Source organism: Lissotriton helveticus, chromosome 7 (assembly GCF_964261635.1).
Source record: "Lissotriton helveticus chromosome 7, aLisHel1.1, whole genome shotgun sequence".
NCBI lineage: Eukaryota > Metazoa > Chordata > Amphibia > Caudata > Salamandridae > Lissotriton > Lissotriton helveticus.
This window is the reverse complement of record NC_136068.1, coordinates 54,983,844-54,999,524: the sequence shown is the minus strand read 5'-3', so window position 1 is coordinate 54,999,524 and position 15,681 is coordinate 54,983,844. Positions and strand designations below refer to the sequence as shown.

The window sequence follows — 15,681 nt, the reverse complement described above, 5'->3', positions numbered from 1 at the left end:
GCAGGCCGGCGGACGAGCTCCGCGGCCCGGGAAAGCAGCACAGCAGGGGCGTCCGGCAGCAGCTGACAGGTAAGGAGCGGACAGCTCCGACAGGGCGGCCAGGCACGCGCAGGAGCAGAACCGGCCTCGTCGCCAATGTGGTGGGCGAGGTCAGGGCCTCACACGCAGGATAGTACACAATAACGGGACACACACACACTGCTGTAGGGTACGCCGGAAAGGCCCCGAGCGGTCTTCCGCGCTTTTAATATATACCTCGGGGCGTGCCCGTCCCGAGGGTGTAGGCATGTGTGTGTGTGTGTCGATACATTGTAAGTGAGAGGCCGGGTGGCTCTCTACAACAAGGACCCTCCTGCAGGGACCTAAAACATAGAGAAGATACATTCTTCAATTAACTTCCATTAGAGGCATTTTTAAGTGTAAGAAAAAAATAAGATTACTTTTGCTGAATTTTTTTTCATTCTACAAACTAAATCCGAGTGCTGGTTTTAAACCTTACTGAAATTAAAAAATTAGATTTAAATATGCCCTGACACCAATAGGCGTCTGACAGTCTCAGTAGTGATCTTCCAACTCCCTTAACGGCCACCCTCGCCCGAGGTTCTAATGTAGAACGGGAGTACGTCATACCCTAGGCGAGGGCAGCGCGAGGCAGGTCACGAGGACAGCAAGCATCAAACACAACACTCTTTTAAGCGGGCTTCCGGTGGCACCGGAAATGACGTCACACCCAGGAAGTAACTTCACTGCTGCCTGGCATTCTGCAGAGACATTTTCAGGAACAGGCTCGGCTCGCAGAGGTACATGAAATAGGAGAATGATTAGGTTTCTTTCCCCTTTTCAAATGCGTTATTCTGCAAATAACAACTTTAAGATCTCGCGTTCAGCCCACGTTTCCCAATTGCTTAGAGGTAAAGGGCGTCGTCAGCGAAATAGGGGGATGGCGGGCACCCGGTAACAATTTTGGGGGTATTGGGTGTTTTTCGTTCTGGCATTGCATCGCGTCTGAACTATAATTCAGTCTGCAGCAGTCTTCTTCCTCGTTTAATTGTGTCCTGGCTCTGAGCATTCTTCTGGAGATAATTACAATTACGTTTTATTTTACCTAAAACTACTCCGCTCCGTATTTGCTCATTGAAAATGTATGCATTCCATCCCGTGCTCCTCATGTGCATCAACAACAGCTGACTTTTAGTTTATTTTTTTCCCTGATGGTTAATAATGCCTGTTGTATTTTTTACGTTTTGGCCTTTCTGGTCTGTATGGTAATTGACATCCGATCCCTTCTTGTCAAGTTCTGCTCCATAAAACTGCAAAAAACATACCATCCTCCCATAAAACTGCAAAAAACATACCATCCTCCCATCTGAGACTGCTAGCCTCTGATAGCTAGAGGGTATGTTTTGTTTAGTCTCTAATAGGGCGAGGGTTTGTTTTTTTCAGTTTTATGGCGCAGAACTTAACCCTAAGGGACTAGAGCGCTTGTACAAGGGCATTCATTATATTACACAGGGTCACATTTGTTGTTCCTTTAGGCACGGGAAGCTTATGTGATTTGCTGATCATAGGATGTTGAGTGGACGTGACCTCCTCGGTTCCAAAGACGTAGTACCTCTGGCCATAACGCCAGATCTTTTTGAGGTACTATCTGGTAGTTCTTGCAGGTATGACGCATACTCATCTGAGCTTTCAATTTATTAGGTATAACCTGCAGTTTTGGCGATCCCTGTCTGTATGGGTTTTACAATGGAGGCAGTTTGTGGCTTTTTCTAGAGCACATCTATCTACCACGATTTGAGGCTGCCTGTTTATCACCTCGCTTAGGCTATGTTGATTGCAAAGCTATTCTTCAGTCATTGCTCGGTCAGTCTGCTGGGGTCGTGGCATTTTTAACATTACGGGACCACCAGTGATACAAACGTGGTGGCAATAATAGTGCCCGTCTTTCCATTCATCCCACCTACCACTGGTACCTTGATTCTTGGGAAGTTTTGAATGGCACACTTTATTGGACTAATGTTCTTCTGAATCACACATTTCGACCCTAATCGTGCTCTTTGCTGTGGAGATGCTGATTTTCAGTCTTGCCTGTGGTAAGGGGCACAGAGGTGTCAGTCATCGCATCTTTTATTTAGTTTTATTGAATGCGATTTTATATAGCGCGAACATTACCCGAAGGTGTCAGAGCATTTTACAAGCTGTTCCTGCAGCCCGTGCTCCCCTTTTTGCAAAGTTAGCCACACAGTTGTTTTGGATCTCCACACCTCTGCTATCAAGTATTTCAAATGTCAATGTCTGCCATCATATGTTCAGTAAAAACATATATGTAGATGTCGAAGTGGTTAAAAATGGTGTTAGAATATTTTGGCCTCCCTCCTACATGGATGTTTCTGAACCAAACCTCTGAGTTTTTCACAACCATGTATGGGTAGCGCAGGCGAGTTATTTTTTGCTTTCTGCTTTGAAGTCATGTTTATCAGATTATAAAACCTGGGACTCTAGCTACAGAATGCAGTGTGAAATCGGACCTGGCAAAGCAAATAGTTGACCGTCGGCCTTCTGGCTTTGTCAGTGCTAGTTTTGCATCACCATGTCTTTTGCAAAACGCTGTCAGCAACAGCTGCAGGGTTCTTGTCTGTAAAAAAAAATAGCTAATAGCAAAGATTTTTTTTGTTCTCAGATTGCACATTTGCTGTAACAGTTGATGACACTAAAGGAACTATGTTATCCCACAATGTGTTCCTCTTGAAAGAAAATAATGATGTTACCGTGAAGTTAGTAATTGGCTTCAGTGCGCTGACCCTTTGGCCACTGTATGCTGCAGTGGGTGGGACTAAAATGTAAATGACACAACAGACCAGTGGAAGAAGAGGCCTGGCTGAACGTCCTTGCAATTTAAATATATTGGATATATAATTTTAGTGAAATCACCAGACATAAAAACACCTGGGTTGGATGACTTGTATGAAAATGATGCTTGAAACTCATTCTATCACCTTTTTTCCTCTCTTGAATATTCTCTCTTCTCATCTTATTTTTTTTCCCAGCTTCCCTCTCAATTTCTATTGTTTCACCATCTTTTCATCACAATTTTGTTTTCCAACCATGTTTCAGTCTTCCTTTCTATTTATTATTTAATCTACTTAATTAAGCTCCCTTTGAGGTCAAAGCCTACCAGACAGCACAGCTGTCTGGTTTGCTAAAGACATTTTCTGTTGCTTACCATGTGCTTTGTGGTTTGTAACTCACATTTTCTGGCTTTATGTTTGGTAGCTTTATTTATTTTAGGCTGTCCAGCTTGAGTTCACCCCTCCTGTTGCTCAAATGTTGTTTACTGTATTCTTTCACAGATTTGCTTTCTGTAAATAGGCCTTAAAATCTTGTTCTCATCTTGCCACACTTACTGTGCATTCAAAGACAGGTCAAATGTAAGGGTTTCTCTTCCAAGGAGCTTGAGGTTTATTTTTCATTTTCTGACTTCAAAGTGAGAGAATTTATGTAACAGTCCTGCTGAGTACCCATGTAAGAGGAGAGCTTGGTGGATGTTTTTTTTTTGTAACATGACAAAAGATGTTTCATAATACATCAATTAGTACAAATGAAGCTTTTTTTTAAATTGTAATTCTGAAGTGTGGTAGAAGCAAATATTTGAATATGTGAAGCAAATCCTATTGTAGCTTCTGTGCCATCCTCCCTTCTCGCTGGCATCTGTAGTTAAGATGCTTTGAGCTGACATATCAAATCCATCTAGGGTAATGGCTTCACAAATGTCCTTCTTTATGCTTTCAAATTCTTTGTTGGGCATACTTTGCCCAGTTTGTAGAACTATAGTAGGATGGACTTTCGGACAGTATATTCAATGGTCCCAGCCCTCGCGGCGAGCCCCTGCCTGCCTCGTAGGCCACCCTCCCAAACAGGTTATGACTGTACTCCTTTTAGATTTTGTGCATCAGCAGAAATGCATAGATCTGTGCAAATCATACAAAGGAGTCTCCTATTTGTATGTTTGAGCATATTTTTGTGAATCAGTGCTTTTATTTCCCCGCTTTGACTCCGTACTTCCATTTTCTGGAGCACTTACCACAAGTGTTGACATTAAAACATGTGTTGGATGCATAAAAAAATAGTATCTTTCAAAATGATTCACCTTAAATGTAATTCTTAGTGCTGTTTAGTTAAAATGAAATGGATACTAGACTCTCATGGAAAACACAAAAGAATGCGCTGTCAAGCTGTATAAGCCCACATCGGGCCCCTTCTAAATACATTCTGAAAGTTAACCCACGTGAGAATCGTGCACAGATGTACCTTAATCCAAGAGTGCCAATTAGATTGGATGAGGATGACCCATCCACTATTTGGGGCATGCCTCATCATCAGCGACCTCACCCCACCCTGGTAAGATGATACTACCAAGGCGGATTCCACTTTATTAAGAGGGAATTTTTAACAAAATATTACTAGACAGGAAAGGATCCAGAAAAGTATCTTAAGGTACACCCAGGCTCATACCTTTTTAATTGCGGGTACCTTCGGTACTGTTAATAACAAACAGAGTTTGGTAAGTAGGTACAATTACCCACACATTTATGCTAAGATGACATGTTTCTACCCACATACATGCTGGTACTGATCAGAGACATTTGTCAGGGCTAAAAGGGATCCCTATCTTTACTCCTTGCAGTATGTAGAATACGTATGAAGTGCAGAGTTGTCAGAACATTTATCTTACCAAGACAACCCAGGTGTTTGGAGTTCCTTAACTCTGGAAAACTAGAGCATCAATGTTTGAACGGAAATGGTATCCTCACTAGTCCAGTTCATCAAGAGGAATACTGGTAAAAAACGACTTCGCCTCTGATAAACCAGCTGCTCGCGTCTATCACACCTTTTCCACCGACTTTGGCTCAGAGTGAACAATAACTGCAACCATTAAAAAGTAAAATTCAGAGCCAGGATCTGTCGTTTGTATTTATAGTGTGTCCTGTCGCCCCTTCACTCGTGGAAGCAACAACAAACTAATTCAAAGTAGTTGCCAAAAAGAAGGTGCGTCTTTTGCGGTGGGACATAATCCTAGTTTGGAGTATGGTGAAAAGTAGAATGGCAGGAGCAATTGCTTTAATGTGGTGTAGTAAAGAGATAGGAAATGTTTATGAAGGCCTTTGGGAAGAAGGAGTAGAGGAATGTTAATGTTGATGTGAAATGTGGCCAGAGTGGTGGAGTCTAGGTTTGAGGGGCTAGTGTTGAGCTCCAATGTCTCTTTTTGGGCGCCACTTAAGTATTTCCCGTGACTAGAGCTTAGAACATTTATTTTGTAGTTGAGGCATACCTATTTGAGTTGGTGTATGGCTGTTGGCAGTAGAATACAAATATAGTAGATTAAAATGATCCCATTAATTACAGGTGAAACTTTTTAGTTTGAGAAGAGATACAGTACTACAAATCTATTAAATAAGGGTTTCAAATATTTATACTGGGTAGTGGGTTCTAATGGCATTGGTTAGACTACCTGTGAAATATTGAACTCTTGAAAGGGAATGAGAATGTCTGAAACACTCTACAAGACTCGAACGCGGAGGTTGAAAACGAGGAGGCCCTTGCCATTTAGTGTCAGTGGGTGAGAACGTCTGGTTAGCCTTGGAGGCTAGCATTTTGATTATGTATTTGTTTATTGTTTGAACACAAGTTGTGCCCCGCAGCAGAGCTTCGGAATTCGGGATCAGAGCGAGGAAATAAGGTAAACGGGGAAGCTGTTTTAGTGTCCAATTTATGATGGTGGAAAAAGAAAGGCAGGCATGTTTTATTGGATTGACAAAGTTCACATGGGAAGTGAAATGTGACCTCCTGCATCAGTTCTACCCTTTGATGTACCAGTTAATCTCGCATTCAAGCATCACGTTCATTGTAAATATTTTCTTCTTCCCTAGGCTCAATAGCAACTCTTGATTCAGCTTTTGAAACATGGCAGAGGTAAGTTTGGTCTTCGGTTATTTTATCATATGATCACAATCTATAGGTGAGATCATCGATGGACATGCTTTGTTTTGATTTTCAAACACTTCACACCATGTTTGCGTGCTTGAATGAAGTACAGAACACACGGGGATGCTCTGTAGAGATGTAAAGTTAAAGGGCTGCTCCCATACTATATTTTCAGTTCTATTCTCAACCCACAGTCCTCTAGGTACTTTTTATTATCTCTCTTTTTTAGGTCGAGCGCTGCTCTGCGTGGCTTCTTGTGTCTACTCGTGTGGGTCTGACTCCTCCCACACCTTGGATTGGCTTTTGCGTGTGTCTTTCAATAATGAAAGCACGCAAATGGCTAAAGGCGGCATGTCCCACCTCTTTTGTAATGTTCACTCCCATGGCGTTTTGCCTTCGGGAGGAGCAGCGGCGCGCAGGGTGGCAGCTGCATTCTTCGTGCATGGCGTTCACCCCTCTCCCTTTCTTTTCTTATTTGCGGCTCCCCGCACATAGTTTATTTTTTTGTAGATTTGTTTACTTTCCTTTAGGCCACAGCGGTATTTACGATATGTTTTTTTTATTTGTTTACTTTCCTTTGGGCGGCACGGGTATTGTAAACTCTTTGCCGCTCCCTCCCGTCTTCAGCGCAGCACCCGCTTTATGGACTTTGCGGTATAATTTTCTTTTTTTTAAATGTGTTTACTTTCATTTAGGCAGTGCGGGTATTGCAAACACTTTCCCGCTCCCTTCTGTCCTGTTTTTCTAACTCAGCGCGGGCCCGCTTCATGGGGGTAGCGCTATAAGTTTTAAATATGCTCTGAGTTTGTTCCCCCGTGCAGACGCTTCTTCTATGCGCCATTGTCCCCTCTCATCCATTCCCTTCCTGTCGGTTTTCTTTTCCTGACGCGGTTTCCGCTTTATTGTTTCTTGCAGAGCAGCGGTTACATTTTAATAAACACCGCCTGTCCCCAGCCCTGCCGTTAGCTGCTCGACCAAAAAGTTTATTCGTGCCCTGATAAACCAGGGATGCTTGTTTGTTTATTGTCTAGGCACTGTAGCGTGCCTTCTCTGTGTGCTGGGGGATAAATGAGGAAAAACAACTTGTGTACCCTCTCAACCAATTTTCAGAAAATGTTACTTATATGAGGAAATAAACGATAATGAATGCGTTTATCCCAGCCATCGATTTCGGCTGATTAATTTTAATTATTTTTAGATACTATATTAAATTCCAAAAAAGAACACATAATCTACTAAACAGACAATCTCATTCTGTACAATCTCAAACAAACAATACAACAAACATTTCAAAAAGCAATTATTTACAATAATCACAAAAAAGCAAGTGAAATGACGATAATTCACAAAGATAACCACAAATAAACAGTTGTGACATGTGACTGAAAATCACATTCTTGCATTTGAACAACACATCATATTCCCAAAGTAAACTGATGAATTATTGCAAAAGACTTCTTTTATGCAAAAACGATGTTAAATATAGTTGCCAAACTATGTTTAATATAGTTGCCGACGCGTTTCGAGTCCTGGTTTTTTGTATTGCCGGACTCTCATCAGGGCTGGATGAGTCTTTTGATACAAACCAACTGTTTATAGTGAAAAAAAACAACAACAAAATAAATTGTAATGCGCTTCCCATTTTGTCTAAAAACTGATGTCGTGTTTATCTGAACAAAAGCCAACATACCTGGCCAAAACCAGCGCAATTTAGGGGCTTGTGGTGTAATTTCATGCAGTGCTCGTCACTCTGCAACAAAATAGCAGTGACTGAATAGTCTTATAAACAAAGTAACGTAAACTTGTGTTACTGTATCTCAAGAAAAAGGGTTACCTTGAAAGTGCTCTTGTGGGGCGTAAAGTTTTTAAGACATTCACGTTCTGTGTCCCAGGTCACGGCGCTTGGGGTCATAAAATCTAAATGGGTGAAAACGGTTCAGAATACCCATTAGAAACTTGTCCCCTTTATTTTGGACGACGCGAACAAGCGTTCGAGTTTATTGTACTTACACTAGGGTCGATTTCAGTTCGGGCAGCAAGCCACGACTTTTTAGTGTTCAAATCTGTTCCAATTCTAGTTCTGGAAAGGAGAACAGATACAATACATTAGCGGTTGAACACAACCGCATGTTTTAAAGATTATGTGTATGCGCGGACCGGATAAGGGCACAGATCTGCTTCGGTATGTTCATTGTTGGGGTAAATTTAGACTTCACTCTAAGGCCAGTTATTTCTTGATTTTTAGCAACTTCTGCTCCAGAAAAGTAAGATTTAAGCCTAATCTTACGGCAGAATTCAAGAGCCTCTAATTTCATTTTGGTAAAATCTGTGCATCTTGTTGGAACAAATTTAAGACCCAAACTAAGGATGCTTATTTCGTCCACTGTAAGTTGTTTGTCAGAGAGATTCACTATAGTAGAGTGCTCTAATTGTTGTACTGTCTGTTCCTCGTCCGCATCACCCAGGGTTGTTTGAACCGGACCCGGGTTTGTTGTCCCCGGCCTAAAAAAGGCTGATTAGGATTCCCTTGTTTGTTTGATTGCCCAGGGCGGGAATCAGGGGAAGAATCGGAAGAAGAAGTGTCAGAGAAACCAATAAATCGGTTTCTTGAACGCCCTTGGAAGGAGGTTAGGGCTCGCCTGGAATCTGTTGTTGTATAATAGTCTTCCTTGAGGAACGGGTAAACCTGCTCTATTTTGAATGCTTTAGAATCTCTCTCAAACTGTGTGGTTTTAACATTAATTGTGTGATCTTTAAAGGAAACGATCTCCTTTTCTACCTTTTCGATTAATGCTTTGGCATCCGATATAGTTGGATTTTCAGAAATTGCTTTAAGGAGATCCTCTATCTCCTTTTCTTCTTGGCTACACAGTCCTCCCTACACCACGTGTTCTTTCCAACTCGGTAAAGACGTTTGGAGAATGGCGGCAAGCTCTCGCTCTTACTGATTACGAGTGATTCACTTTAAACGACCATGAGGCTTGCACAAAAGGTAAGCGTGACTCTGTGCCCTTATCCGGTCCGCGCATACACATAATCTTTAAAACATGCGGTTGTGTTCAACCGCTAATGTATTGTATCTGTTCTCCTTTCCAGAACTAGAATTGGAACAGATTTGAACACTAAAAAGTCGTGGCGTGCTGCCCGAACTGAAATCGACCCTAGTGTAAGTACAATAAACTCGAACGCTTGTTCGCGTCGTCCAAAATAAAGGGGACAAGTTTCTAATGGGTATTCTGAACCGTTTTCACCCATTTAGATTTTATGACCCCAAGCACCGTGACCTGGGACACAGAACGTGAATGTCTTAAAAACTTTACGCCCCACAAGAGCACTTTCAAGGTAACCCTTTTTCTTGAGATACAGTAACACAAGTTTACGTTACTTTGTTTATAAGACTATTCAGTCTCTGCTATTTTGTTGCAGAGTGACGAGCACTGCATGAAATTACACCACAAGCCCCTAAATTGCGCTGGTTTTGGCCAGGTATGTTGGCTTTTGTTCAGATAAACACGACATCAGTTTTTAGACAAAATGGGAAGCGCATTACAATTAATTTTTTTGTTGTTTTTTTCACTATAAACAGTTGGTTGGTATCAAAAGACTCATCCAGCCCTGATGAGAGTCCGGCAATACAAAAAACCAGGACTCGAAACGCGTCGGCAACTATATTAAACATAGTTTGGCAACTATATTTAACATCGTTTTTGCATAAAAGAAGTCTTTTGCAATAATTCATCAGTTTACTTTGGGAATATGATGTGTTGTTTAAATGCGAGAATGTGATTTTCAGTCACATGTCACAACTGTTTATTTGTGGTTATCTTTGTGAATTATCGTCATTTCACTTGCTTTTTTGTGATTATTGTAAATAATTGTTTTTTGAAATGTTTGTTGTATTGTTTGTTTGAGATTGTACAGAATGAGATTGTCTGTTTAGTAGATTATGTGTTCTTTTTTGGAATTTAATACAGTATCTAAAAATAATTAAAATTAATCAGCCGAAATCGATGGCTGGGATAAACGCATTCATTATCGTTTATTTCCTCATATAAGTAACATTTTCTGAAAATTGGTTGAGAGGGTACACAAGTTGTTTTTCCTCGTTAATAGGCCCTACCTTCTCCCCTACACCCTGTTGGGCCAAACCCCTTCTTTGCAGAAAGTGGGGGATAAATGGGCAGAGGACATGGCACACTGATTAGTGAAAGGGACTGGGTCACAATAATACAAAATATCCTCAATGTCTGCCTCACCGCTTACTCGGCTGAGGTTTCTGGTCAGATTGCTTGGTTAAAATGTTGCTGCTCCACCATTCATAAAGTCGTTTCCAGCTACAGGCACCCTGGTCACTTTGTAACATTTACTTTTTAAATTGCTGATGCCACACCCCTTCCTAATCGTTCGCCCCTCATTCAAAGTAGTAATATGTTATGGGAGTTTGCAATTCGGTGTAAAAGCGACTGATCTCCTATCAGTGTTCAAAAAGCAGCAGGAGCTTTGTTACCTTACACCTGTACCAATAGATGAGCACTAGCGGCATCACTGTTTAACTAACGGAAAGTGATGAGGCTGATAACATCGTGTAAGGATTTTGACATCCCAAGAAAATGTAAATAAATGTATTTTGAAATTATTACAGAAGTCTTGTTGTATGTATTATTTCCTAGTGCTATGAGGCCTTCCAGAACCGTCAACACTATTTAAATGTAAACACAAAAGACATTTTGCGTTTCGACATCTGGTACTGTAAATATATGCTGCGGTGTTATTTTATTTAATACTTCATATTACATTTCTGCTGCTTCTAAGCACTGGGCAAAGCAGATGTTACTACTCCGCAATCTAATGGTATTCAATTTACCAACCTCAGAAGAATGGATGGCTGACTATACCCTGCCGGATTCAAACTTCTGACCTAATGATCACAACATTTCCGCATTAAGCAAATGTTGTATCCATCGGGCCTAATGCTCACGATGAGCATGTGAAAATATGTAGGTTTTAGCATATATTTGTGGCTATACGTTCCAGTAATACACACTCTGTGTGAATTTGTGTTAAACTGCATGGTTCTGTTTGAATCTCAGTAGGGGTATCACAGCCTTTACTCCTTATTAGGCTTACTTTTTTTTTTGTTTACAAGCGCTGGCTCAGCGAGACATATAAAACGTTTGGAGGGCTTGCTTATCGTTTTATTTCTTCCTTTTAAACAGGAAGCACACAAACCTGAAGTGGAAAATGAATCTTCCTAATGAAGTAGAGTGATAAATGAATAGGGTAATGCATTATGTCACTAGGTATTAATTATGTCTTGTATTTTGTATCTCTCTGTCGCAGGACTTGAAGCGGTTCCTTTACAAGAAGTTACCAAGGTGAGTATCATTTTCCTATTTTTAAGTAGTGCACGTGAACACATCGCCTGCCAAATGATCATAATAGCTCGGTAGTAATTTGACAAACTTCTTATACATAGGGTACTGACTGTGCTAGAATGTGCTGGGTATAGTGAATCAGCAGGTGTTAAATAACAATGCTCTTCCTTTCATGAATGGTTAAAAATTAAAAAGGCCCCTCGCTGTGTAGGTTTCTAAACTGATTCTTCACAAAGCTAGGAAAATAAATTGTTCCTTTCTCCCCCAGTCCTTGTTTAGAATGAGGTGTGCTTCTCAACACATTAGGAACACTTGTTCTGCATTGTGGGTTTCATAATTACATCCATTTAATACTGAAATCTGTATCTGTGTGTTGTAAAACATTTTTTACGGAGAGAGGTTATCTTTCGAGTTACGAGACCATACATATTTACAAGAAATGTTGGCTTTCTTTTGATGCCAATAATATGATTTTTGCATAATCAACTTGGAGAATTAAAATTGGGCTAAAACACACACAATAGCATTGCTGCGACGTCCTTCTGGAAAAGCAAGTCTCATGTACAGTTCCTGAATTTTTCAACAGACTTATCAGTGAGTAGCATGGTGACTTTTTAGATTTATTACCGGACACCAAAGTGTAACTCGTCATTTAAAAGTCTGCGTATTATTACAAACTCAAGACACTTTGAACAGTTAAGTTGATCACAAAATGGTGGCACTGGCGACTTCAACAATGAGGCCGTAAAGTGGGTTGAAGGATGGCTTTGCATTTGCCAGGAGAGAATCGGGCACAGTGCCAGGGTGTAGTACCTCCCAGTAATTCCAACAAGCGAGCCAAGCACAACTTTTTCTGGGAGGCTTTGTAAGGGTCCTCCTACCATGACAATTGTTTAAAAAATAAGGTAGAGGGTATGGCTGTCCCCTTCCCCCCCCTGCTTTTTGCCTTCGTGATGGAGCCTTTGGCGTCCTTGATGCAGTCTTGCGATCAGGTGCGGGGATGGGAATGGCCAAGCGCCGAACCGGATAAAATCGCCCTCTACGCAGACGACGTCCTCATCTAATTGGCAGACCCGCCCGGTCTGGCCCCCATTGTCTTCGTATCTTGCAGTCCTTTGAACAGGCCTCTGTCCTCCGTTTGAACCCCAACAAAGCTGTCCTGGTTCTCCTTCATCTCTCTCGGGAATGCTTTGACTGGCAATCCGAAATACCTCTACGTCGTCAATCATTCAAGTATCTGGGTGGCCTTGCTGCTCTAGCTCAGCTGGGCCCTTAATGTCACTCCACTGGTGAAGCATGCCAAGGCGGACCTCCAGAAGTGGCAGTCGTTGCCACTTTCAGACAGCAATTCCATGGCCGACATGGAACTGTTGTCAGAAAGTGCCATCATAATCCCAATGGCGGAGCCGAGGCTGGCTCCGCCGTCATTGTGTATTATGGATGTCTTCCGATGGACCGACTGGCTCCTTGAGACCTTCGTAAGCGCCGCGGATGGTCCCTCCGCCTGATGCCCCTGCATCATAATGCGGCGGGTGGACCGCTGTGTGAGATGTCGGTGGGTCACTTGGTGTCTGACCCACCAACATCATAATTAGCCCCAAAGTTGAAGGCCGAATGTCGTCTGAAGCCAAGAATTACACTCCTTCATGAAGGACACAACCTATTAGAGGTCTTAATAGATTTTAGTGCTGCTGCATTCGTGAGCTAACAGTGCTGTTTCGTCTGCGTGAGTCTGTGCCTACTGGAACAGTTTCTTTTTTTGATTTCTTCTCTTTTAGCAGAGAACCGGTTAAAATGGCTAAGAGCATTCTCATTCATGTATTGAAGCACAATAGTAATTTTCCTGTGGATTGATATTATATTTGTATTCCAAATCAACAAATGCACCTACGTGCCATTTTAGCTTTGAATTGTTTGAGGTGGAAGGAGAGCCTTCCACTCTGTACAAGGTACTGCGGAGGAGGGGGGGGGGGCTTATGTTGTTATGTTGTCAGATATAATTGAAATGAAGATTACATTTTGGAGAATTGCCCATATTGTTGCCTTTTGGCTTGCCCATCACCTCAGTGAGACATATTTTCAGTGCCCATCACATATTGCACTTCGGCCCACCCAAGCACAACTCCATTTGAAAGTAGTTGGTGTAACCTCTAAAAATGTACACTACTATGACCCCCACAGCACCCCGAATCATCTCCTAGGCTCCTATGGATCTCTTGTGACAGCTGCATGTTCATATATGCATCTTGCATACCAAGGAAGAAGAAATGTGGAACTCCCCTGCCCTTGCATCTGCCCCCATATCTTCCTTAATTAGGATGAAAGACTTTGTGCTTGATGCTTACTTCATTTCCTTGAGCCCATTGCTGCAAGACTGCCTGCTTTAGAAAGAATATTGTATTTATGATGGCTGTGCCATAAAGGACGAGATCAAGCTTTCGAGGGGAGCAGATTCCATAATTCCCAACTTCTGGTCCTTTGGAGACCTTGAATATATTTGCAATCCTTTTGACTCTTTAACATGCCAAATATATACATGGACTTTCGTGGGATCACCATATTTGGAAACCTGCATCACTCTCCTAAAATGTATTTGCCTTTGCTGACTTCATGAGCTCACCTTCCAAACGTCTGACATCTGCCTTACAGAAGGGGGGGACAGGTTGGCAGGTACGGAGCACACATTAACTTTTCTTAACTTAGTTTACACAGACTGAAAAGGTCTGTATGATATACACCTGCCCCTCTGCATTTTGTTAATGTAAAACATGACTGACTCTCCAATCCTAGAGTTTCTGCCTCCTATTGAGAAGTCCCAGTATTCTCCCAGAGATAGTAAAGCACCCCCTCTCCGAGAAGTGCTGGTACTATCCCCTCACCCCCCCACCCCCATCATCAACATGAAAACTATATAAAATAAGTGCTGGTGCTCTCAGTACAAAATTGCATGTGCTTTTACATCACAGGGTACACAAGACGAGCGTTTGATAGTGGTGCAGGCACACCCCCTTGGACACGACCTGGTATATAGAAGACCTAAACACCGTTGAGAGAGTCTTTCGCATGTTTAATTTGACTCTACCCCGACGTGCGTCCCTGCACCTTTATATGTGAAGCTCCATGTTATGTAGTTATTTAGTTATGTGGAATTACGACATTATTTCCTCTTCTAACGTTACTCTTTATTTTCCAGTGTCGACGGTCTTCATGCTGTTATTGTGTCCGACAGAGATGGTGTTCCTGTCATCAAAGGTATTCCAGTCTCCCTCTGGAGTGATTATATCTGCGCGATGCAAATTGTTTGACCACATGCACAGTCTGTTGACCCAGTTTGCTCTGTATGCGCCCTTTTATTCTGACATCTCTATTTGAAAATTAACTTTTGTTTGCTAGACTTAAAAACAAACTTTTTCGTGTAACATTTATCGTATTCTGGCTATTACGTTCAGTTTAACTATCTCTACCATTCTGGGGCCCTATTATACATAATTTCAAAAAGGGGGTGGTGATGGACAGAGTATCTGAGTTAATCAGAACACTCCTACCCAGTCAACAGATCAGGGCTTGATCCATCACCGTTTTTTAGCTCACTGCACCATCCCAGTTCAGAACCTGGCTACATGCAAATTAGTCTGTCCCTGGCCCAGTGCATCATGGGAACAGGGCAGACCAAACTACCAAGCCAATTCTTTACTGGAAAGGAAACAAGCTTCCGGGGACCGGTTTCTGGCATTACAGCCGTCTTCGGCCCGGCTTGCTTGAATCCTGATGGTGCAGTGAGCAAGGGACTCATGTCTGAGCATACCCTTCCACACTTATGGTGGCCAAAATAATTTCAAAAAGGGGGTGGTGATGGACAGAGTATCTGAGTTAATCAGAACACTCCTACCCAGTCAACAGATCAGAATCAGGATTCAAGCAAGCCGGGCCGAAGACGGCTGCAATGCCAGAAACCGGTCCCCGGAAGCTTGTTTCCTTTCCAGTAAAGAATTGGCTTGGTAGTTTGGTCTGCCCTGTTCCCATGATGCACTGGGCCAGAGACAGACTAGTTTGCATATAGCCGGGTTCTGAGCTGCGATGGTGCAGTGAGCTAAAAAAACGGTGATGGATCAAGCCCTGATCTTTTGACTGGGTACGAGTGTTCTGTTTAATTCAGATACTCTGTCCATCACCACCCCCACTTTTTGAATCGTTTTAGCCACCACAAGTGTGGCAGGGAATACTCAGATGTGAGTCCCTTGCTCACTGCACCATCAGGATTCAAGCAAGCCGGGCCGAAGACGGCTGCAATGCCAGAAACCGGTCCCCGGAAGCTTGTTTCCTT

At 42.3% G+C, this 15,681-nt stretch overlaps 1 protein-coding gene across 1 annotated transcript in view; it reads left to right on the top strand.

Moving 5' to 3' along the window:
* Window positions 1-685: 685 nt before the first annotated feature.
* Window positions 686-15,681, top strand: part of LAMTOR3 (late endosomal/lysosomal adaptor, MAPK and MTOR activator 3) — a 36,221-nt gene continuing 21,225 nt past the window's right edge. The window contains exons 1-4 of the mRNA XM_078651422.1: window positions 686-800; window positions 5,928-5,970; window positions 11,323-11,357; window positions 14,551-14,609. Coding sequence (XP_078507548.1) covers window positions 5,962-5,970; window positions 11,323-11,357; window positions 14,551-14,609 — 103 coding nt within the window. The 5' untranslated portion in view covers window positions 686-800; window positions 5,928-5,961. The remainder of the gene's footprint in view (window positions 801-5,927; window positions 5,971-11,322; window positions 11,358-14,550; window positions 14,610-15,681) is intronic.